This window comes from Cygnus atratus, chromosome 3 (assembly GCF_013377495.2).
Source record: "Cygnus atratus isolate AKBS03 ecotype Queensland, Australia chromosome 3, CAtr_DNAZoo_HiC_assembly, whole genome shotgun sequence".
Classification (NCBI taxonomy): Eukaryota; Metazoa; Chordata; class Aves; order Anseriformes; family Anatidae; genus Cygnus; species Cygnus atratus.
The window spans coordinates 42,191,868-42,216,681 of NC_066364.1; the positions used below are offsets into that span (position 1 = coordinate 42,191,868).

Sequence of the window (24,814 nt, forward strand, 5' to 3'; positions counted from 1 at the left end):
TGCTTTCAGAGGTATCGCTGCATATGTTAACCCAGACAGTAAGTAGTAACAAGAAAACATCATCTTAGAGCAAGCAGGTGTTTATAACTGCTGTAGGATTTTTTTTTCCAGACTGTAATTCCTTCAACTCATTCTTCTTATGTATTTGCTGTTTCTTGACTGAAAGATTTTTTTTTTCTTTTCTATAGAAAATGTCTTTTCAGTGACTTGTTGTTACAGCTTTGTATTTCTCAGGTTGTTATACTAGTAGTTCCAGCTCTTTGTTCTTCCTTTCCTTATACACACAAAGAGATACTCCAAGAAATTAACCACTGGTTTCTCTTAACTGAGATTTTGTTTTCTCAGAAGAATGTTTGAGAGGCTTAGGGGTTGCTATTTTTGCTGGGTTTACAATATATACTATCTAATACGTATATTATATTTAAAATATGTTTTCATCCTTACTGTTTAATCTTCTGCTGTTTAGGTTTTGGTGGATTACAGTTTTGTTTCTGTTTGTGTGTGAGTGTATGTATATGCATGATTTTTAAGCTCTTATAAAAACGTTATGAGCAATTATGTTTGTTTGTTTGTTTTTTTGTGGATCTTGCTCTTGCTTTCTGTGCATGAGTAAGAAGCCAATTGGATTGGCCTCTAAAAAGTTTCCCTTTTTTTTTTTAAATTTCCAAATTTGGCTAATGTTTATAGTGACTTACACACTTCTTTGCTCCAGCAAGATAAAATACTTACATTAAGAGTCCTGTTTTATAATGACCTTCCATCTTACACCTACCAGGCTCATTCTTTAAAATGTTTAACACTTTATCAACATAATTCACCTTGAAAACATAACTGCTGGTGTGCAATAGGAAAATGATTGGTGCTTTTCCAGTTGTCCATGTATTTTGTACTGAGGCACTTGCACTTATAAGTGCTCGCTTACTTGAAGTACATTTTTCCAAGACAGAAAATAAGCGATGATCATTTTTGGCACTCAGTATCTTACGATACGAGGGATTTGTATTTTATACACACCGACTTTAACCTCAAGCTTTGAGTTACTGAGTCTCTTTTAAGAAAGCAAGAGCAGTGTGGAGCTCTGCTCAGGTCATGTGGACAAGAAGTTGCAGAACCTGGATAAGGACTCTTGGCCATTGTCGAGTCCTGTTGACAAAGACTTCATTACTTCTTTGTTCAGAATGGTTGAGAAATTCACTTCAATTGGCTGGACTTCTAAAACAATGTCCATCCTTTAACCCTGTGAGTGGCAAAAAAGTCTTATTTGCAAAGAATAGGGACATTAAATAATAATAATAATAATTAATAATAATAATAATAATAACAACCACTATAAATCCTCAGCTCTCTTCTGCATTTTTATTCTGACTTTATAAGTAAATGTCTTTCTCCCTTTCAGCCATAGAGCTGATTACAACTGATGTGAGCACTTCAGTTGCTCCCTTTTCTCTCTAGAGCAGTTTTCTCTCTGGCAACTAGAATCCTTAACAGTTTAGGCTTTGTAAATTAAAGCAAGACCATTGATTTGCATCCTAAAAAAATGATATCAGTACAGATCCAAAAGCCAGAGTATTAATGAGTTTCTTAAGAAAAAGGTGCTAGGCAGGCAGAGAAATGAAATGTTAAGAAGAGATCAAATTATGAGGATTTTATGGGAAGTTTTAGAGACCTCTCAGGCTTTCTTTGTAGGCTAAAGAGCTGTCTCAGGAGTTATGCTGCCACTGGCAGAATCCTCCAGATCTTTGTAGTTGTATCTGCAAAAAGAGCAGCATTAAATCCCAATTAAAATTTTCAAGCTTGCCTATGCAGCAAGATTCAGCAGTGTAAGTACTGCACGCAGCCTCTAATCATATCTACACAAACAGCTGGTGCTTAGAGCTCCAAAAGCCTTGCTTTGCCACAGAAGTAATGTCCCCTAGTAAATGTTCACTATTATAAGCAGGTATTTTCTACCTTTTCCTGACTCTGATCTGTCCGCTTTGCATGGAGAGGTATTTTTTTTTCCATTGTACTAAGCAACTATATACTACGAAATCAGCCAGAAGCAACTGTGATTCTGGGATGTGCAGTTTAGCACATATACACAGCAAAGCCTATGATTCTTCTTTTGCCACTTTATGTCCCATCTCCGTTAGACTTAACTCACACCATTTTCACAGCTACTGTGAGTTAACTAGGGCTTTCTGGTAGGCTGGTGGCCATCACAAACTCATAGCTTGTGCAGATATGTTTTCCATATTTCAGCTGGTTGGCTGCAGTTTTACAAGCCAGCCACAAAGCTACTGAACAGCTCTTTCTGCAGTTCTGGCACAATCAGAGAGAACAGCAATTTGCTGTCCCCAAACCACATGGAAAGAAGGGAGAAAGAAGCCAGCTTACCCGTTTCTGGAGGTGCTTTTCTTTGAACAGCTTCATTTGGTGCAGAGCATTTTCAGTGCTTTTGAAAGAAGACTGGATTGTGCTGTATAACTAGGATGAGCTTTATCTTCAGGAAGACAAAAAGTGCTTTCCTGGGGAGGTGGATAAACTTGGCTAGTAAGGTATGGTGGTGAAGAACTACCTTTTCTGTAGTCAGCACAGTATGGAAAGCCACCACTCCCTTCACTGAATGTTATCAGTTGTAAACTAGCTTTGACTGGACAAGCCAACATGGTCATTAAGGTAAAAAGTTACTGTCTCTGCATGTTACCAAGCCTGGCAATGCTGCTGAGGTTTCTTAAAGCTCTGCATGCATGAATTTTCCAGTTGTGCCAGGGAGGGAACTGACAGTACTCTTATGTTCATAAATAGAAAGAGATAGAGCTGCAGTGTGAAGTGGGGTGTCCTGATGCTAATGCTGTATTGGCTGGAAAAATTTGCTTGGATAGGATTTTCATGTGATTCTTTTCTTTTTTCTTTTCAAATATGTGGCAGTGCAGTGTGGAAGTAGGATCAGTCCAGTATGGAGAGCAATGCTGTAGCTGCTTCCCTCTGTTATTACAAAAGACCCTGCGTCCCTGGCTAAGGCTGTTTGCTGTAGCGTCAGATTGCAGAAAGGAACCACTGAGCTGTTGCCTCAGCAGCTGGGGAGTGACAGTATGTGACTGCCGCTGGGAGAAGGAGAGGATAGATGGCAATCACACGGGAAGGCTGAAGGCTGCTGAGCCATTGCAGCATGCTGTGTGTTGCACAGCGATCAGGAGAATGGAGCTGAGAATAGGGCGTTCCTCACCAAGGCCTGAGGGGACAAGATTCAGAGATTCTCAAAAAAACAGCAGTACCCCCAGCCAGCAATTGACAGGAAGCTTTCTGTTTTGCCTTTGAAAACAGGGACTTTTGTTGTTGTTGTTGTTGTTGTTGTTGTCCACACGATTTTTCACTGTTTCCTTTACATTTTCATTGTATACAGTAATGCTGCTTCATAGACTGCAAGAAAAGTTTCAAGATGGGAGATTTTTTTACTAATTTATTCAGAAATTTTCTGGAGTTTTAGGTTGTCTGGTTGCATTTTTGTCAGGTACTTTTTACAACAATCTGTGTTTAATGTCATCACTGACCATAAGGCTGGCAAGAATCAAAAGAGGTCATCTAGCCCAGCCCCAGGACCTGAGGACAGAATCTAATCTCTCCTTGCTGAGTGATGCTTGTCTAACCTGTTCTTAACAGTCTCCAGTGATTGCTTCAGCACCATGCCTAAACAATCTGTCTTAATTATGCTACCTGTCCCTGCAGTGCTCTTAGATCATTTTTCTAAAACTGTTCATAATAAAAATTACCACTGTTGAATAAAAACATTCTATATTGTCCTCAAAATGCAAACACACAAAACTGGAATCTGAGGAATTGAACAAATAACCCAAAAACAAAAGAGGTGGAGAAGGGAAGAAAAAGAATGGTGCAAACAACTATAGAATAAAAATACACAGCCTGAGATTAGCAGCTCATTCAACGTTCAGCCTGAAAGCCTTTAACTCTATGCAGCTCAGTTGAGTCTTTTCAGACTGGGCCGCTTTCAGAAATCAGTGGGACAGGCGTGGAAAAGAATGGAAACAAGCCCATGCAGGGAAAAAAATCCACCACTCCAGTTGCTAAAAAGGCATAACTGGGAGCAGTAGGAGTTAATTCCATCAAAAAGAAGCATTTTTTAGTCTCGGAGAACTGAAGCAAAAGTAGTTTGGGGCATGTCCACACAGCAATGACTTGGAGATACAAAGATAAACTCAAGCTATCCTGAAGCAATACATTTTCTTTCAATACTGAAGATTAAAAAACTTCCAGCTAACTGTAAGTTTGGTCTAAGACAACACCACCCTTTGCATAAAGGTAGATATGTCATGGCTGGGGCTGCTACAATATGCCAGAGGACAAGGAATGGAATTTCAAAGGAATGTTCTTTCCAACAATAGTTTGCATGAGATTCGTATCAGTTCCCACTGCATTCAACTCTCTTTTTAATATTTCCAGAGAATCTCCATAGATACTATCTGCTTCTAGATGGGCCCATTTCTGACACCTCTGTTTGCCTCAGTGTCCTTCTGCTTCTCAGTTTTGATAAATCCTCTGTGCCAGAGATGCCCAATCTGATCCCAGGAGTGATCATCAGAGGCTATCTTGAGGTTTTTAACTATTTCTTCTTGAGTTCTCCTGAGACAAAGTGCTGATAAAGATAAGAGTTAGCCCTGAACAATTCAGAATTCTAAGTAAGGCAAGAAAAGTAACAAGAGATCTTTATTCATTATTCAGTGTCCATGACTTCAGAAATAACACTGTCCCTTTGCTCCAGCTTAATTTTAAAATATTGTCCTCAATGTCCCTTTCCACCCTTGGAAACAAACCATCCCTACACACTTTCAGATTCAGATTCAGAAAGCTATCTTAGCTCTTCTAGGAGATTTGCAGTGACTGCCAGTGCTGCCAGACAGGTTTTTTTTGATGGATGCAGTGGCCAGCCTTTTTGGATTGAAAAATCATAGGACTGACCTTGACACTAAGCCTTTGGAAGATCTCAGTACTAGACTAGTAATGACAGTTATACTTGTGCAAGTAGGTATATATTTGGGCTACTGGGAAAACTTTTAGAGTATGCCGGTGAAGATGGCATAAAAATATGCCAGGAAACAGATATTGATATTATTGACCAGGAAGGTTAACTTTTTTCTCCCTCCTGCAGTGTTGCATATCAGAAAAAAATATATATATCTATCTCTTCTGGAATAATTAACAAGTCACCATTGCAAAGAAGCTATGATAAAAGAGTTCCTATAAAATTCCATTTTATTTCTTTGTGAACATGATGCATTCACACAATAGATGTATATTTCTGCAAGCCTTGCCTGGTGTACTTAGGGTTAATGTTGTTAGTACCCTGCTACTATCTCCTTGGTTGTGTTGCTACTACGTGGAGTTGCTTGCAGATATAATGCCAAATTTTGCACTTTAAAGGGAACCTTGCTAAGTTTTGTACTGAGAAAATAGTCTTGTACTGATGAAATATTATACTTTCAACTAGGAAAAAAAGCACCTAGGAGATACTCGCTATGTCACAACACTCAGAAATGTACTTTATAATGAAACTATCAAAGGTAATGAATTCTTCCAGTTGGCAATAGTCTCAGTAAACACATTTCTTTGACAAAGTTTTCTTTTCAGAGGCTGGCATGCGAGAGGTTGATGGGGGAGGGGATCTGCAAAAAGGAAATTTGTGCTTCTGTGGTGGAAGGAAAGCCATGAAAGAGGAAGGGTGAGCTAAGGTTATTTGGCTGGATGTCTTGTAATGAATGTCTCCTTAGTGTCCGTCACCTTTATGTGAGAACTACAGCAGGAGATTGGTAGTTACCTTAGGCATAAAAAGAAAGAAGGAAATGTTAAATATGGAAAACACATTTTGAAGAACATTGTGAAAAATAAATCTTCCGTAAATTCTAGTGGGCAAACAAAGGAACCAATCTCTATATCCTAGCATTATAGAAAAGCTACTTCTCAAGACAATACTATTTGTCGACAGGTGCTTGCTGTATGTTTTCACTGTGCTACTGCCTCCCTGTATATAGAACTAAGAGTCCCAAAAGCCATGAAGGCAGAGTTTGCTGGTTCTTCAGTCTGCTTTAAGGAAGGCAGAAGTTATTGCTTCTGAGGTTAGCACTTCATTCTGAAAAAATATTGCTATTCCCAGTGAATATCTTAATAGTTATTACTGCAGTTACCACAAAATCCTGTCAGCTCCTTGGAGTATAAGCAAGTGGTATTGCTAGAATTCTGCTCTAGGCTTCTGCTTCCTTGCAAACCTCTCATTCCAGGTTTTAACATCTTGCTTTTGTAACACTTTTCCACAATCCTGTTAGCAGTAGCTTCCTAATGGATGTTTGAGTCTGTGTAATGAATGGTTAGTTCTCTGAACCCAAAGGATGTAAAACCAGACAGTACTATCCTGTCTGTGGGCTAGTGTTTCAGTGAAAGGTAAAATCTAAGAACCATGGTCCCACATCAGTAGGGGGCACATAAGTAGAGGGCACCAAAACAATGTGAGGAAACAGATTTGGAGGACAGAAAATAGGTTAATTTACTTTTTTAGTGTTGTGAGAAATTAATGTTGGTATTCTGGAGCAGCAAGTGTTTATCCTCACATTGACATTATAGTTCAAAACTTCCTACACAAATACTGCACCGTGAATACACTATAATTTCTTGCAGAGAACAGAATAAATAATATTTGACTCTTTCCTATGTAGCAGGAATTGTCTTGTGATGATACAGGGGGTTTCATTAGTTAGCAGATGAGCTTGGTGTAAAATAATCCCTGCAATGAGAGCCTTGTGAGCTTTTAACCGGAGGGTGACTGCATTACAAGGCACGATGTTAAGGTACTTTTCTGATTTGCCAGCCATTTCAGTCTCCAGAAGATGATCAGTCTCTGTGAATAGACGCCTTTCCCAACCTATTCTTCAAACTCAGCTCACACTAGTTCTTAACTGAAAAGCTGTCCCTATTCTGTGTTGGCTTCAATAGCAGAGAAACTAAGAACAGTCACATAAAGGTTGGTTCAGCCCCTTGTTTTTAACTTGAGTTTCATCTCCTAGAGCTGTTCAACTTAAATCCCTTATTCCTCAGAGACCCTGCTCAGACTGTCATTATAGAAAGGCAGGGAAAGAACCTTCTGCTCTTGTGGATCATAAACTCCCCTCTAGATGTATTTCAAGCAAAAATCAACATAAACTGGAAAAAAAAAACAAAACAGTGTGATGTAGCTGTAAAATCACAAATTTCCTTCAGAGGAACTTGAACTGATGAGAGTAAGTGGAAAAGTTATGGACACAAACATTCTTCCCCTTTACTCCTTTCAGGATCATTTTGCTTGAAAGCATAGAGGCCTTGCTAAACTATGTCCAAAAGAAGGGGACTGAGACAAAGGAGTCAGACTAAACACACCACAAGATTTTAAATATCTGTACTGGCTGTCCATGTCCAGGCACTGGTGGGGTGGGGGGGCTTCAGGGCTCCTCTGTGAGGAGGGGCTGGGGCTGCCCCGTGCCAGACTCCAGCAAACTCCACTGACCCTGCCACTGGGCACAGCTGGGCCCAGCAACCAAGATGGCAGCACCTAGGAGAAAGCGTGTTTAAGAAAGGGCAAATACACTAGACAGGCAGTGAGGAATGAGAGGGTTAAAAAAAAAAAAAGTGTTAGAGACAGACCCATGAACACCAAAGTCAGAGAAGAAGGAGCAGAGAAGGTGCTCCGGGCACCAAAGCAAAGATTTCCCCCTAGTCCTTGGAGAGGGCCGTGATGGAGCAGATATCCACACTGCAATCTGTGGAAAACCCCATGCTGGACCAGTGGTTATGTATAAAAAGACTACAGCCCATATACTGGAACAGGGGAAAAGTGTGAGGAGGAAGGAGTGGCGTAGTGGAGCTGTTATAGACTGACCTCAATCCCCATTAACAATCCCTTCTGCTCCCCTTGGAGGGGTCTCACTATCCAAATCTATTTTCATTGGCAATGAATTACATTAATTTTCCCCACAGTGAGTCTGTTTTACTGTCCCATGACAGTAATTGGTAAGTGATCTTCCTGTCCTTACCTCAGTGAGCTTTTCCACCTTAATTTCTGCCCCTGTCCTGCTTAGGAGAAGGATTGAGAGAGCAGGTGGGTGGTCACATAGCAGCCAGCCAAGGTTAACCCACAGTACCTAAAAACAGAAAATTAAGACCATCTGACCTTCCAAAATAGGGGAGAAAGTGTGGAAAATTCTTTTCCTCAAGATATAGTAGTAGTGTAGAACTAGGAATGACATTCCCTCCCTGTCCCTTTCCTAAATGATGAATGTGAAAATGTTTTTTGTTGTAACTGTGCTGCTATGCTTACACATCATCTTTTACACTCACAACATTCTACCATGTCTTTGTGCTGAATGTAATTGTTTATTTCACAGGTTAAATGAGATGAGCTGGTTTAAAAATAAATAAATAAATAAACATATTTTTTTGCTTTCTGTCACTGGTTTTTTTTTTATTATTAAGAGTGAATATTTTATATATATATTTAGAGGTGGGATTTTTTTTTTTTTTTTGTGGAGCTGGATAATAAAAATCCAAAGCACTGAAAAACATGCAGAAAAAGAAAGTCAGACAAATTTTATAGTAATTGAAGTGTACTGCAGAATTACATTTCTACAGTCAGCCAGTATATTTAGAACACTTCTTTTTGATAACTAACTTCTGTTCCTTTTTCATTTTATGTCATAGCACTTTTTACATGTTTAACTATTTTTATTTTTAGAACACCTCTGCATTCTAGAGCTACATACAGCAGTTGAGGTTAACCACAAGCAATCCCTAACTTTGCTAGGTTTCACAAGAAACATGTGGAAGACGAGTGCTGGAAAGAGATTTATCAGTTATCTCAGGAAGAAACTACAAGAAAGAGGACAAAGGAAACTATATGAACTTCTCACCTTTTCTTTCCCCAGGAAAAAAAAGTAAATGATGCCTCAAAAAGATGCAGCATATCTGTAGTTTTTGTAATTTTTAACACAGGGCTGTGGCATAAAAACATAACTAAATGTTTAAGGACATATTACTGTTTGTTTTTCTTTATGTGGGAACTGTGAGGCTGAATATGGGAGCTGGGAACCTGTATTGCTGCTTTCCTTCCCTATCTGTTCTTGGAGTTCTCAGGAAAAGACACAAATGTTCATACCCATGTGCCAAGGCATAAGCTAATTTTCTGACAGTCTTATTGATAACAGAATTAAAGTTCCAGTGCTTTCCTTTTTCTTTTCTCTAAAGCTGCATCCTCCATACATATATAGATACGAATATGTCTGGACCAAAACTGCATCATATTATCCTTCACCTAGACACACAAGGACAGAATCAAAGAGTAATTTCATTTGTCTCAAATCCCTGGCCTAAGTTTTAAGTAAAAACACTGTTTAAGATATACATTGATATATATATCAAGTATGACATGTATGAAAACCCTACTTTCAATTTATGTCAAATAGCTTCTAATGTGAAGAGGAGAAATATGCCATTATCCAAAATTTTGCCAGAAATGCTGTGCAAGATCGCATAGATTCATAGAAACATGGATTCATGGAATCATAGAGTTGCAGAATGGTTCAGGTTGGAAGGGATCTTAAAGATCATCTAGTTCCAACCCCCCTATCATGGGCAGGGATACCTCCCACTAGACCAGGTTGCTCAAAGCACCATCCAATCTGCCTTGAACACTTTCAGGGATAGGGCACCCACAACATACCTTCTCTACTTAGAAGAAGTTTCTGAGATTATAGCTCAATGATATTGAAATTTGTCCATTTGGGGGTCTGATGTCTGATTGCATTAACAAGACATATATATGTGATTTAAATATCTGATGTTTTTTTCTCTCTTTCTCTTCCTCTCTTTTTTTTTTTTCTCAGAACAAATTATGACATCGACATCTAAAGGAATTTTCCGGCCATTTTTGATTATCTTCATTGTCCTTGGTTGTTTCATGGCATTTATACTAATTTATATTAAACCAACAAACAGTTGGATCTCTGGTCCTATAGAATCAGCCAGCTCAGTTTTGAAAATGAAGAGCTTCTTTTCTTCCAAAACTGATAATGTTAACGAGACTACTATTTTGATCTGGGTTTGGCCATTTGGTCAGACATTTGATCTAACATCCTGCCAAACAATGTTCAACATCCATGGGTGCCATCTGACTATTGACCGCTCACTATATAACAAATCCCATGCAGTTCTCATTCATCACAGGGACATTAGCTGGGATCTGACTAATTTACCTCAGCAAGCCAGGCCACCATTCCAGAAATGGATTTGGATGAACTTGGAGTCTCCAACTCATACTCCACAAAAGAGTGGCATTGAACACCTCTTTAACCTGACCCTGACTTACCGGCGTGATTCAGATATTCAGGTGCCTTATGGCTTCATGATGGTCGGTACAAGTTCCTTTACATATGAAGTGCCAAGTAAAGAAAACTTGGTGTGTTGGGTTGTAAGTAACTGGAACCCTGAGCATGCTCGAGTCAAGTATTACAATGAGCTTAGCAAATACATTGAAATCCATACCTATGGGCAAGCCTTCGGAGACTACGTCAATGACAAAAACTTAATTCCAACTATCTCTACTTGTAAATTCTACCTTTCATTTGAAAATTCAATCCACAAAGATTATATTACTGAGAAACTTTACAATGCTCTTCTGGCTGGATCAGTACCAGTTGTACTGGGCCCTTCCAGAGAAAACTATGAGAATTACATTCCATCAGATTCTTTCATACACGTGGAAGATTTTCTCTCCCCAAGAGAGCTGGCAGAATATCTTCTAATGCTTGACAAAAATAACAAGATGTACCTTAGTTATTTCAACTGGAAGAAGGATTTCTCAGTGCATCTTCCTAGGTTTTGGGAATCACATGCATGTCTTGCTTGTGATCATGTGAAAAGACACCAGGAATACAAGTCAATTGGAAATTTAGAAAAATGGTTTTGGAATTAATGTGTGTGTGTGTATGTGTGTGTGTGTCTGTGTGCGCGTGTGCACTTTTTTGAAGAAGCCAGAAGGATCTTTAGTCCAAGTGGAGAGGAAAGGAATAAGAAAAGAAGGAAGAGAAAACCTTATGTCATGGTTTTTCAGCTATCCTCTCTTGGCTGTCCTATTTATATTTTGTAAAAGATTTTAAAGATCATGAGCAGCAGTCATCAATACTCAGTTTTAAATTATAATGTACATACTAATTACATGCACTGAAGAATATTTGATTGTTTACTATAATTTTTAAACGATTTTTCACATTGTCTATGAAGTATGCCTCAGTCTTGCACATAAAGTAGTCATTTTTAACATTTTTTTCCTTTTTTTTAAGATTTTATTTGCTTTTTAACCTATTTGGAAAATGAGGACACGACTCTTAAATGCCATAGAGAATTTTAAGAACATAATCTTCTGTTCTATTCTGAAAGGTGTGTAATGTTTTCAAAAACAGTAAAGTTTTTTTATGGGTCATCTTATATTTTAAGAACACAGTGAAGTTCAATATCTGTCATTATTCCAGTGTGATCAATTGCACCCCTTTTTAAGGGTGCAGAATGTAGAAATACAGTTTTTTAAAGGTATTACAATAGCAGACACTCTGTTTCTAAAAAGGATGAGTTTCCTAAGAAACAGCTCCTAGAGTTACTTTAGGAATATGTTTGTTACCCTCTGAAGAGTAGAGAAGCCAGATATAAACAAGATGAACAATCTTAGTGATCAAAGCCCAATTCGTCCAACTTTTGAATGCATTTAAATGCAGCATATCCTTAAGTTTCCTTGTGTATCAAGTATTGTTTACCTGAATCAGGGCTGTAATTGGTGTTATACTGATACAGAAGTAAACAGATTTTAATATAGGCATTTGATCGCATCAGACTCGTGCACTGAATTCAGCTGGTAATAGTAACCTTTTAGAAATAGCTTGTTAAAAGATTCTAGAAATTTCTCTCTCTCTTTTTTTTTTTTTTTCAATTGTCAAATTTCTCTCCAATTCTGTAAAGATCTGTTGAACTGTAATTATAGTTGGACAACTTGCTGAGTGGTGAGTTTCTTTTCTGAAAGAAATATGCTGAAAATCAGTAAATAAGTTATCAAGATGACATATTCAACCATTCAACTCATTAAGCTAATGAGTTTTGTTTTCTGAAAATATTTTGTGTGACAGGTATAAACAAATGCATTCTTGAGAACAGTAGATGCTTTCAAAATCTGAATATACAAGCAGATTTTTAAGTATTAAATTTGCTCTGATAACAAATACAGAAATGTGATGATTGTCATGATTGTTAAAAATGTATCTGTTTCTAATGTGTGTCATTTGATTTTATTACTTTTTTCTTTCAACAGCTAAGACTTAAATTCTGGATTGCTGTGTATAGTACAAGGTTAGTTTAATGATGTAGACATATGGATATATTTTGATACCAGCTGAAAGCCAATCAGCTTGTTTTTTATTTAGGTCAAAATATTACAGATTACAGTTTCTACTGAGTTGCAGTCAGCTCTCAGAATCTTGTGTCTACTATTTTGATATGTTTTAAAATCATACTAGAAGTGTGAATTCTTTTCTGACTATATTATCTTTTCTTTAAACTGCAGAAAGAGTTGTAAAATAAATTGAAGTAAAAGAAATGTTAAAAGGTACAAACTCACTGGTAAGCATCACACAGTACAATTAGTACATTGTTCCAATAGTTAACAGATGAACATTGAGTTCAAACTTTCGAGACTTAATCCTAAGAAAAAGAAAATAACATGTAAAAAGCTTGAAACATGAAGGTATGAGATGCTTTTCATTTACTGTGAACAAATACATGTCCTGCTACTAAAATAAGGTCTGGTAAAAGAAGCTACATACAGAAAAGAATGAAAAAAGTCTAAAGGTTTAACTGGAAAAACTTCTAGTTATGTGATGTAGAAGACCTTGATCAAGCAGTGTAATTGATAAATACTTAAGATTAAACTTGCAGACAACACGTTTGCTGCAATAATGGATCAAGTTATAAGTGATGATAACCATTAACAAACAATGAAGTGATTTGTGAGATACTTTGTTTACCCCAGGCCAGAACAGAAACATGGAAGGCTGTAAGAGTAATATATTTACATTTCTAAACTCAGAAACTCCTCTGAAAATCTTATAGAAACACTTGTGTTCTCCCTATGTTCTCCCTATGTCTCCATTTAGATATTTATTTATAGTGTGTATTGTTGTCTTAAAAAACTAATTTACAAGATACTGTGAACCTCCTAAATTCACCAGCATTCCAGTAGGAAACAAGATGGGCTTACCTTGCAAATTAATGCAATATAAGGAAACCCAGTCTTCTAAAACCAAGTGTTGACATTGTTGTAATGTGAATAATATTTCTATCATTTTGAAGGCAAGTGGCTATTGCCCACAGGAACAAAACCCTTCTGTTTCTTCATACTTTTTGATTTTAGGGCTGCGAAATTCTCAGCTGCTGATTATGGCACTGCTTTGGCTAGATTACCTGATTTCCTTGATGCTGGAGTTTGGAAGTTCTTTGCATTGACCTCAGTGGAAGTATATTCACCCTTTGGTGAACATGCGCAGTCCCTTATTTCATTCCTCGTTCCAGATAGCGGGAGTTGTGCTGGGCATTACAAAACCTTAGTCAGAGGAGACTAATTCCTTGGCTTCAAGATTCAGCTGATAAATTCTTATATTAATAACAAGTAAGCACAATAATGAGATGAGATGGGAATATATATTACTTGTTACTAAAAAGATCAATAGGAGTATACACTGGAAAGTTTTGAAATATATGCTTAAGTGTTAAGCCTGTAAGTAATATTGTTACTTCTGTGAGCACTGGATCCAGTCAGCATGGTTAATCTTGTGCTGAATTTTAAGGTACATGACAGTCTTTTGCTGGAACTGGAAACAGAGTTGTTCTTGTCACAAAAACTCTACACAAGCTTGTATACTTTGCCTTCAGGATGCATTACTTGAATTGTTTCGAAGATTAATAAAACGGGAGAAATTTAAACCAGATTGAAATGACTAAGAATTATGATCAAGTCCTAACAAGAGACGTGGCCCTAATACCTCACTGATATTCCTGAAGTGTGCGGTCTGGAACATAAGTGAGTCATCCATTTCATGAAGATTTTAGGGGGATCTACGTGTATTGTCAAACCTTAAGCAGTCCTGAATGTAAAGAGCTTTGCTGACAGAAGCTGTAACATCTTCAGGCATATCCAGCCTAGGAGGTAAATGATGGAAACAATGGATGTAAATTATCTGAACTTCATGTATGCAAAAATGCAGTCTGCCTGGACCTACACACCTAACTCACAGAAGATTGATTCCAGTCTGTCTGTGCTCTTTCTCTGAGCCATCCTACATGAATAATTAGCGTAATGGGTTCAAATAGTAAATCACTGTGAAGGAGAATGGGCAAAAACAATTAATTATGGAAAGAAAAATTACATAGAATTAGTTAAAATGGAAAACAAGGCATTATTTATGCCATGGTACCATTGTCAAAAGAAGATAGTTGTAAAATAAAAAAGAAATTAAAGATGAGAAATCACATCAATTCTTACTATTTTCTTAACAATTTTATTTCAGCCAGTCAGTTCATTTTATTTGCCAGCCCAGTAATCCAGCAGCATGCTTACTTGTCACATATTATATCGTCAGTCATTGAAGATAGAGTAATCATTATTCTTTCTTTTACTATACCTTCTTTTGGTTGTTTTTAGGCACTCTGTGCTACACTGAGCTATCAACATTATACTGTCTTAATCAGTGTGGAAAATAAGATCCAAAACAGATAAAATGCTAACAGCAGATTCATTGCTATCCCACTGAATGTGAACAGACATCAGACAAACTGGCAGCAGATCCTTCTAAAGCAGACTTTTCCTTTCATTTCACCAACACTCAATGACCATAGTAGCTCATGCTCAATGTGAGATCTCCCTTCCTTAGTAAATTCTGGTCCCCAGTTTCTTTGAATGTCTCTTGCCATCGAAGGTGGCTGTGATTGCAATGAACAAGCAGCCTGAGTGAGGCCCACAGACCGTGCAAGAAAGAACCAGCAACATATTTGGTTTGTAAGAAATACATCAAATGAAAAGAAAGAGAGGTAGAATATGGATGTGGGGCTGCAGACTTCATACAGACTGAGCACTGTCTGTGTAACTGGCACTGCTGATCACAGTAAACAGACAGTTACTGGCTCTAGCTACTTATGTTCACTTCTCAACCTGGAATTGAAGAGAAAAAAAAAAAAAGTACCATATACTTTTCTCTCATCTCTAATCAGGCAAGCATCAGTTAAATAACCAATAACTGTTGCTGATTATTCAAGAATGACACTCCTGTTGGCCTTGTATTATCTCTTTTATTAGATAAAAAATAACATTGGGGGTGGAAGACTGAAGTCTGTCAGTAAGCTAATCATATTTCCTGTTTGACATGAAGAATTCTTAATATCTTTTCTTTTTTTGATTTTGAAATAAATCCTTCTGCACTTATGCAACAACGCTTTTTGAACCTAGTTCAGAAAGGACCTTAAGCACATGCATATGACCATGAGACTCAAGCACATGCTTAAATTTAAGAGCATCTTAAATGCTTTAATGCACTGGGGCTTCTAACAGTATATTTTTATTGTCTTTGGGAATTGTGCCAGAGAGCACAGTCTATAGCACAGGCCAACTTGTGTGGCCTTTTAGCATCCATGTGTCTATTCTGTGAGTGAACTGGCTACTCCAAATTGAAAACTCTTCAGACTAATTACGGCTTAGTGCTTATCTATCAGACTTTGGCCCTACTCTTCTGCTTCAGCATATAACATGTGCCACCATCACCTCATGTCATCCACTCAGCATGGCACCCCACCTTACAGCCTCCCTGTGCTGTGTACTTGGGTGTTGAATACAGAGGTGAGAGGAGCTGAGACTTGCTGAGATAGTATTTAGAATACTCTCCTAGCAAGAAAGTATAAAACCTGGTCACATCTGCTTCCATTTAACCCAGACTGAGTATGTCCTAGAGGGGATGAGTCTAATCATAGAACAATCATAGAATATCCTGATTTGGTAGAGACCCATGAGGGTCATCAAGTCCAACTCCTGACTCCACAAAAGGCAACCCAAGAATTAAACCATGTATCTAAGAGCATTGACCAAATGCTATTTGAACATCTAAACGTGATTTACCTCTTATTTGCTTTCTGAGGATAAGAAAAGGCATATAATTGAAAAACAGCATGTGGTCTTATTCCCACTGTTGAGGAAATGTTTGCATCCTTCATCTTGGAGAAGTATAGAACCAGAAACAGCTGAGTTGTAAGTAAATTAATTGGACTACTTATTTAAGCTAAACTAGAGGTTTGGGAACTAGAGATCAACAGCCTGGGAGAGACAGAGGGCACCAGTGTGTCTATGCAGGCTGACAGGGAGCCTTCTGACCTTTAAGTCTAATGGTGGAAGTTAGTCAAATATTCAAGTGCTTTCTTCATCCAAACCAGTAAACTATTGAGAAGAGAATCTAGGTGAAGTACTTGTTTATCTAACAGTTGGTGGGTATTCTTATTAACATTGGATGACAATTCTGCTTTTTTGTTTGTTTTGTTTTTCTAATATAAGTGTTTTTTAGATGTTAGACCTTAATCAATACAAATACAATTCATACAAAATGGTTGTTTAAGCTTCATCTTTTACTCCTTGCTCAGGCAAATATTCCACTGAAGTCAGTAGCTGATTTGGGACATTCCCATTCAGTAATACAGAATGAGCCCAGAGTGGAATTGCTAGGGTAGAAAGCAACCTTCTCATTTGTGGATGTTTTCCTTCTAATATTTGAATAAATAGTTCTAGTGCTACAGCCCATTCTAACTTCAAAGAATCAGTGTAATATTCATACTGGTTAGATATGTTCATAAAAAGTACAGAAATGCCAAGAAACTGATTAAATAAACCATGCAGTAGTAATTTTAATTCATGGCACAAAAGCCACAGAGTGATACAGATAATAAAACCATAAACTCATGAGAAATACTTAGTTCTAGAGACATCATCCTGTGGTTTCTGTATTGGAAAAAGTCACTTAATTACTCTATTGGAAAGCTATTTAATTGAGAAACCTTTATGTTGCCATATTCTCCATGCAATTAACTGAACCCAACAGTTTCTGTGCAATGAAGAGTTCAGAGATTTGATCACATGGCAGAGCCTTTCACCTCTGGGTTAGTTGCCTGAATTATGAGTAGGTTGGTGCAGGTGGCTATTTGGGAACCTCTAGCAGTTGATACTGTGATCTCAACCAGGCTTCTCATTCCTACTTTTAGCCAAGGAGGTAAAGAACTAAAGTGAGACGCATGTAACATCTTTGTGCGTTTCTCAGTGCACAGACAGGGTGACCTAGGGTGCTCCCAGGCTGCACCATGCCTGTTTGTGATTACACAGAAGTCTCTGTTGTCTTCAAGAGTATTGGCATTTCTTTGAAGTATGGTGCTTGTCTGTACAAATGAAGTATTCATACCTGGGGGAACTCTTCATTAACATTCCTAAGTAAATAATTAGTAAAAAAATCATCTAATCATTGCAAATTGGCAGGAAAAGCAATTGTTGGTTATTCTGTATATGAATTAGTCCAGCATAAAATAGGATTTCATGAAACCCTGTCCCCCTGACTTGGTACAGACAGTTTGGATCTATACACAAGGACATGCATGACAGCAAAATGTGAAAGATATACCATAAACTAATGCTTAAATCTATGAAATTGGGATAAATTTCCTACAGAGCCTTGAAGCTATAACTAGCCACTTAGCAGTCACCAAATGAAAATGTTCCCATCAGTCCTTTTCCTTATAACGTGGTATGAAAAGCCTGTCTGATATATGTATGCAGTTTGGTAAATAATTTAACCATAAAATCTATATTTTCCTTTGCTATTTTCTTTTGTAATGCATATGTTAAATGAGATTAAAAAGTATGGAAAGTTAACTCCCTTGGTGCAGGTTAATGTTTCAAGGATTCGATGGATATCCTGAAGACAACAAAATGAGAAGATTTTCCATCTATACAAAATCCTAATGTGCCAAAATGCTTCCAGTGAATACTAATAATAATAATTAAAAAAAAAAAGTTACGTATGTCTTTTTATTAGGATTTCCAAAATCTTCTATTAACGCACTGTAATTTTGCACTATTTTGTAAGAAAATTAAAAAAAAAGGAAAAAGAAAAAAAACTGACAAAGAAACAGAAAAAAAAAATCTAAAAATAGATGCCAAATGTATAGTTTGTAAATTACTATTTTTCTTATATAAGGTGTCATCATATAGTGAATCTAACTGTGTTATTGTAAACTGTGAAAAATGTGATGTACTGTTGTGACACAGCCTGTCAAGGGCCATTTCTAACACACAGATTAGTCACCTGGACTTGTTTGTATATGAAACATATTCATAAATCTGATATCACTTTTATACTTATTTTTTGTAGTCTATTTTTCCACATTTACAACACAACTGTTATTTTATATCAAACATTAATTTTGCTTTAAAATATTGTTTAAATAGGTGGGTGGGTGTCTTAAATGTGCCAGATGTTCAAAACTGTACTTCAGAAACTATTCTTTGCAAAGCTGTAATGCTGCTGAAATTCAAAATGTTTTGTTGAACAAGCAGGCGTACTGCCAATAAGCAACGGTTTCTGGTCCATGATAATGACGATAATGTTACATTCGCTAGGATAAATGCCTGGTGGTTATGAGCTGCATTTCCCTCTCTTTCTCTATGTTGGGGAAACAATAATGGGTGCCATAGCTGAATGTCATAGATATTCAGCCACTTTCATGATGTGCCATGGACTTGACCTCCAAAATATATTGATGGGAATTAGGAGAAAAACCCTAAAGCTGTTTGTCCTGATTCAAACCCACATTGGGCATGGATCATGTTAACATGGGATTGCACTCAGAACTGGCACAATCTCCGTAAAGATAGTAAGTTGTCTGTGTAGAAACATGGGACCACATTTACTCTCCTAGTGAAAGATCAGGACCAAAGTTCCTTTCTTGTGTATTTGAGCTTACACACATAACATTGAATGGGATCTAATATGAACCCTTTATTCATGTTCTCAACTAATAATATTTCTTGTACTGACAACTTAATCTTTTATATGTTTTAAATAGCATACATAATGCATAAATTCATGTGTAAGAAATAATAACCATGGAAAACTGAATTTTAATAAAAGAAAGAAAACCATTCTTATCTGCAGGCACATTTTAAGATGCCACGTTAAAAGGAAATCTTGTAAAAAGCTGTATTTTTTATTTGTCAGTGATTGTATATTTTGCCCCATGATGTTTTATAACAGGAATTCTACCAAACTGTTTCTTCGTTACCTTCGAACAATATCATCACCCTGAGATGCATCCGAAAAATGTAGAGGTTTAACCACTGATGTTTTTCAGTATATTTTTAATTTGATGTTGTTGTTAGTCTTTGTTCTGATTACCTATAACTATGGTCAGAATTGTAAACACAATTTGACTGCAGTCAGAAGATACCTACTGTATGAAACCATAGGTAACTGTAACCATTTCAAGGACTTTCATCATTTATGTGAAATTAATCTTTCTGAACTCTGATTCTGACATGGTTAATAAGCAGCTCACTGACTCTTATTTATTGAGCACTGGAATTCACCCCAAAGGACAAACACTGAATTATGTAAATAATAGTGCTCTATATAAGCCTAACAAATTATTGTAATAGGTATATTTAAAATAAAAGAAAACATTCTAAGTGTACTACAGTCTTTGGTCATTATTTTGTAGGTCTAATGCCATTCTTTTTCTTTTTGTAGTTCTCAACAAGAGCTGGATCTAAAGATTGTTGCTAGTCATTCCCATGACTTCTGGCTGAGATTTCACAAACAGTATTTTGCTTTTTTTTAAGTAGTTATACACAAAATCCTTGCAAGTGGTCAGGGTCAGAATGAATTCATGTAGACTCTTGTATGACTTTCCTGTGTACAGTAAGCAACATAGCTAAATCATTATGGTACTACTGTTGAAGTTACTTTGCCTTGCTTTTGACGATGCAAAGTGGCACTCCTTGAGCAATCATTTGATTTTCCTGAAAGTACAAGACATTTGCTAATGGAAAATGGGCTTTATTAGGTCTATGTAATCCTACAAAACAAATGATCTTTAAAATTTCTCAGAGGATGATGAATGGAGAAGTAATTTACATGTTCATATTTCATTGCATTACTGTACAAGTAACCTACATTCACAGAGCTTAACTGTATGTCTACAACAGCAAGTGGTTAACACAGTGGTGTCAGTTTTATTTCCAAGTATGTATGCAAAAAAATAAATAAAATTGAAATATCTGCCAGTGAAATAAATGTACTAACTAATGCAGCATTCCCAGTAGAACAGAGCATTTGGTCCCAGTGGTAACAAAAGCAAGGCAGAATATTATTTTTGGCTACAGTGCAACTTGTAGAATGGGTTAGGGTGTTCAAAAATCCTTCTCCCTCCCATTAGGTGGGTAATTTGCTTTCCACCTGAGTTAAAGCTTCGCTAACTTGGATACATTCTTTAAAAGTTTCTTACATTTATGTCATTTGCTCAAACCAGAATTATCATTATCTTCAGCTTACCCATGAAAAATGCAGAGGCAAATTATTTTTTTTAATAGTACACGAGAAAGAAATCCCTGTCACAATTCATTATTCACTCCTTCTCATTTCCTCTTCTTACACTCAAAAGCCATATCGAAAAGTCAGACTAGGACAGCTAATACAACCTTCTGCCTTTAAAACAGAACTTTTTTTTTCTCAAATGATCCATTTCATCCTCCCTTTCAAATACAAACTCCCTCTGGATATACCAACTTATTGGACATAAAGCCTTACATGTTTGGAAAACCAGGTCAGAAGAGACTGACTTAGTGATTTGCCTCTAGAAGCACATCCCTGAAGTGAAAGCCAGAAGTTGTCGTGCACAGAAGGTGTGCAGGTTTCTAGCACTGCTAGCAGTAGGGTTCTAGAAGCTGAAACCACATCTATGAGTGATAAGGCTGCTGTGGGCACAACTTCCTCCTGCAGTAAAACAAGAAATAACCCCACATTAGCTTTACACAGGCTGGTACTTTGGCACAAAACAGTGCATTGAACTGAATATGAGGCCAGTGTGAGTCTGAGAACAGGCTAGCACCTCTCAGCAAAGCTGATATAAAAGTTAAAGACAGACAAGTAGTTACAGTACTTCTGGGTCCATCAGCTGGTTGCACCCTGGCGCACCACATTTCAAAATATGCCATGTCGATTTTCACTCACTAAAACAGCAGCTTCCTTCCAAGTCTAATATTTTCTCAACACATATTTTAATTCCAATAAAGTTTTTGGGTAGAATAACAAGCCTTTAGGCAAAAGACCTGGCTGTAGCTTAAGATATCTCAGAGCAGATGCCTGCATGTAGGTGTGCAGAGGTGCAATGAATAAGTTCCCACTACATGAGAAGGGGTCACAAGTTAAAAAAAGTAAAAGGAGTCTGAGAGCAACTCATCTCACCTACTCTGAGTGTCTTCATCTTCAGTCCTGCCTAAGATCACATTAAAAAAAGAATATATTATCTAGCAGTTCAATTACAATTTTATTACAATTAATTTTTATGTACAATGCATCAGAAAATAGAAAGCTGCTTGTGTTGAAAGGTGAAAAATGTTTCCATTTTTTTCAGTAAAAATTAGTTTTTTATAATGTTCTAATTGATGTTTATGAAAGATCAAAATTATTCTCAAAATTTTTGCCTTTAATTCAAAACTTAAAATAATATTAATATTTCCATAATGACTAAATAATATTAAGACTAATTTGAGGAACTCCACACTAATTTCAACACTTTTATGAGATATTTCTTTTTCTCAAAGGAGGCTGTTTTTCAATAACAGGATTCTTGAATGAGGAAAATGTCATCAACAGCATTTTCATTCTTCGCTTGGCCTCTGTCATCTGAATTCTGTCATGTGTGAAGAACACATACTCAGTGGGCTGTGGTTAATCAAAATGGAAAAGTTGTTGCAAAAGGTTTCAAAATAATTTCTATATAGTCACAGACTCTCTGATACACCACAATCATGTTATTCCTGCAACAGGAGCAATCATCTAATAGCTCATTGCCATCTTTCAGACACATTCTTTCAAGGTACAAAGTTCACTTTGGTTTATAAGCTGCTCAGTCTTGTTTTCCAGCACCATCACAGTTTCTGGCATTTGTTGACACTGTCTCCACCTTATGTCAACTTGGTTTCCTCAGCCATATCATGCCCTCTCCTTCTGCACTGAATCTATATTTTTGCATTCTATTTTGACAGAAGAAAGAAAAAATAATAATAACATGTACTTCCAGCCAGAATGATTCAAGCCCCTGTACACTTGAACTAGTGAGCCCTATACTCCTACACCACTGCCCCGTCATTGTCATTAAATTAGATTTAATTCACTGATAAGTGCACTGAGATGAAATCTAACAAGGTACATTGGCAATCAGGTGCTTTTTAATTGGTTCTGCTGGTCAACCAAATATATTGTAATGCAATCAACTGGATGTGTCAATCACATCCAGAATGGCAATTTTACCCTTGAAACCTTTTATTCCAATATTGCTCCAAGCTGTCATGTGGTTGTACTGTACCAGACCCAGTCCTGAGCTCAAAGACAGCAAGCAATACTAAGGGGACTGAGCAATATCACAGGATAACCTTGCACTCAGATGTTATCTGAGATTTCCTGATTAATAGAAAAATAAAAATCAGATACAGCTAGACATACCATACAATTTACTACAGAAAAATCCACCTGCACAGCCCCGTCTCATGTCCAGCACCATTTATCAACTCTGCCTCAGCACAACCCTTGAGTTTGTACCTAGTGTCCTGGCTTCTGGCTAGCACAGAGCACCGTGCGGTCCCACGGAGCTCTCCAGTGCCCCAGACAAGCTGCCTAGCAATAACGAAGAATACATTCATCTCCAAGCTTTCCTGAGAGCTGGATGGCACTGCCTGGTGAGGACTGAGACAGGCTTAATCCTGCAGGACACCCACTGGCCATACAAGATCTGGGTCAATGAGACAGTGTTCAAAAGTGCAGCTTCATCTTTTTTTTTTTTTTTTTTTTTATGTCTTTCATGTTGGATGTCTGAAAAAAGCTTTTATCTTCTGTTTGCTTGATATTAAAGAGCATGCTCTTTTCCACTAGCTCTGAAAGCAGTGGCACTTAATATTATCATTCAGAACCTCTTACAAAAATTACAGATCCGAAACTTTAATCTTTGTAGTGATTTCACGTCTCTGATGCATTAAATATCAGTTTGTGTTTGAGATGAATGCTTTTCACAGATAAACATATTGTATAGCAAGACAGAGCTCTTCCACCTTTTTTTTTATAAGGCTCAAAAATGTACTTACAAATGAAAACACAACTCATGAGCTTTCTTATCAGCCAAAAAAAAAAATATGCAGGAATGTGCACCATAATGATAATAATGATAACTCTTGCTTTTTCCAATCTTCCATTCAACCAAGGAGATCAAAGAGTTAATGAAATAGATCTGACCTTTCAGCATTTTTAAAGCTGTTTTTCCTTGATAATGCAAATTGTAGACATAAAAGGCTATAAGACTCCTTCCATACTTAAGAAAATCATCTGCACAAGTGTTTGCAAAATTGGGGCCTTTAATTTCCAGACAAACTGGTGTCTTGTGTAAATACTCATGTTTTCATCTCCCTACATTAAAGAACTGAAGCAGAGTTTATGAATGACATAGCCCACTTCAGGTAGTCAGGCTGTCTGCTCAGCACAGTGCAGCCATGAGCAGGAGGAACTAGCTCAGCTATTATACCACACAGTATGCATACATACCGATGTAACCACCTGCCCACACCACTCCCAGCACCTGAGCAAGCTCACCATTGCACTTCTGAAAGGGATCTGTTAAACCCCTCTATCCAGGAAATCTTTAGACTTCTCCCTCAAGGTTAGTATTTTTTTCTCCTAATGTAAGAAAAACAGCTTTAGGTGATTTTCTATATTTCTTAATCCTGTAATGAAATCTGTGACTAAGTTACCTGGGAGCCTCTCCTTGTGGTGAACATTAACTCATACCTTTACACAGCAATTGACTACAGCTGACCACATCATTAAAAAAGGTGTCATTAACAAAGAGATTTTTGTCTTAATCTCTCAGGAAAAGCAATCACAGCTTGTCTTCAGTGAAACGTTTAGATATTTTGGAAAACATTTAATGGTGATATCCGTACTGAAGAGATGGCTCCTTTCTCCCTTCCCATTACTTTTCTACCCTGTAGCCCCCATCTTTTTTTCTGCCAACTTGTTAATGTCAACTTGATAGTTGAGATTTACTACAGGACTGGAAAGGACATGTTTTGAGACAGAATGCCCAGAACCAGCCATTCTCAGTAACTCGAGCATAATTTTTTCATACCTTACCTTAAAATTACTCAGGAAGCAGTTTTGCTGCTTAGAATCATGGTGCTTCAATAGTTAATGTACTCCTTCTCACTGAAGCCCATCTCATCTTGTGACAGCACTGCTCTTCATCTTAAAAGAGAAAAAACTGTTTTCTTCCACCCTTAAATTTACCGTCAAGATGTATTTTCTTAGTGTTGCATCCCCTCTCTGTTTTCAGTTTGCTCTTCCTTTTGCTTTTCACATCACAGTTTTGCTATGCCCTGATATTTTTATCTGCCAAGAGCAATTTATCCTTC

The 24,814-nt window shown here is 37.2% G+C and overlaps 1 protein-coding gene across 1 annotated transcript; it reads left to right on the top strand.

Annotated features, from left to right (window-relative positions):
- Positions 1-9,907: 9,907 nt before the first annotated feature.
- On the top strand, positions 9,908-10,987 carry FUT9 (fucosyltransferase 9). Its single transcript, XM_035561775.1, has one exon. It carries the CDS (start codon positions 9,908-9,910, stop codon positions 10,985-10,987), a length of 1,080 nt encoding a protein of 359 aa, XP_035417668.1.
- Positions 10,988-24,814: the final 13,827 nt, after the last annotated feature.

Bases quoted from the DNA above. Each gene is read 5' to 3' on its own strand.
- FUT9 (XM_035561775.1), top strand. From the start codon at position 9,908: ATGACATCGACATCTAAAGGAATTTTCCGGCCATTTTTGATTATCTTC.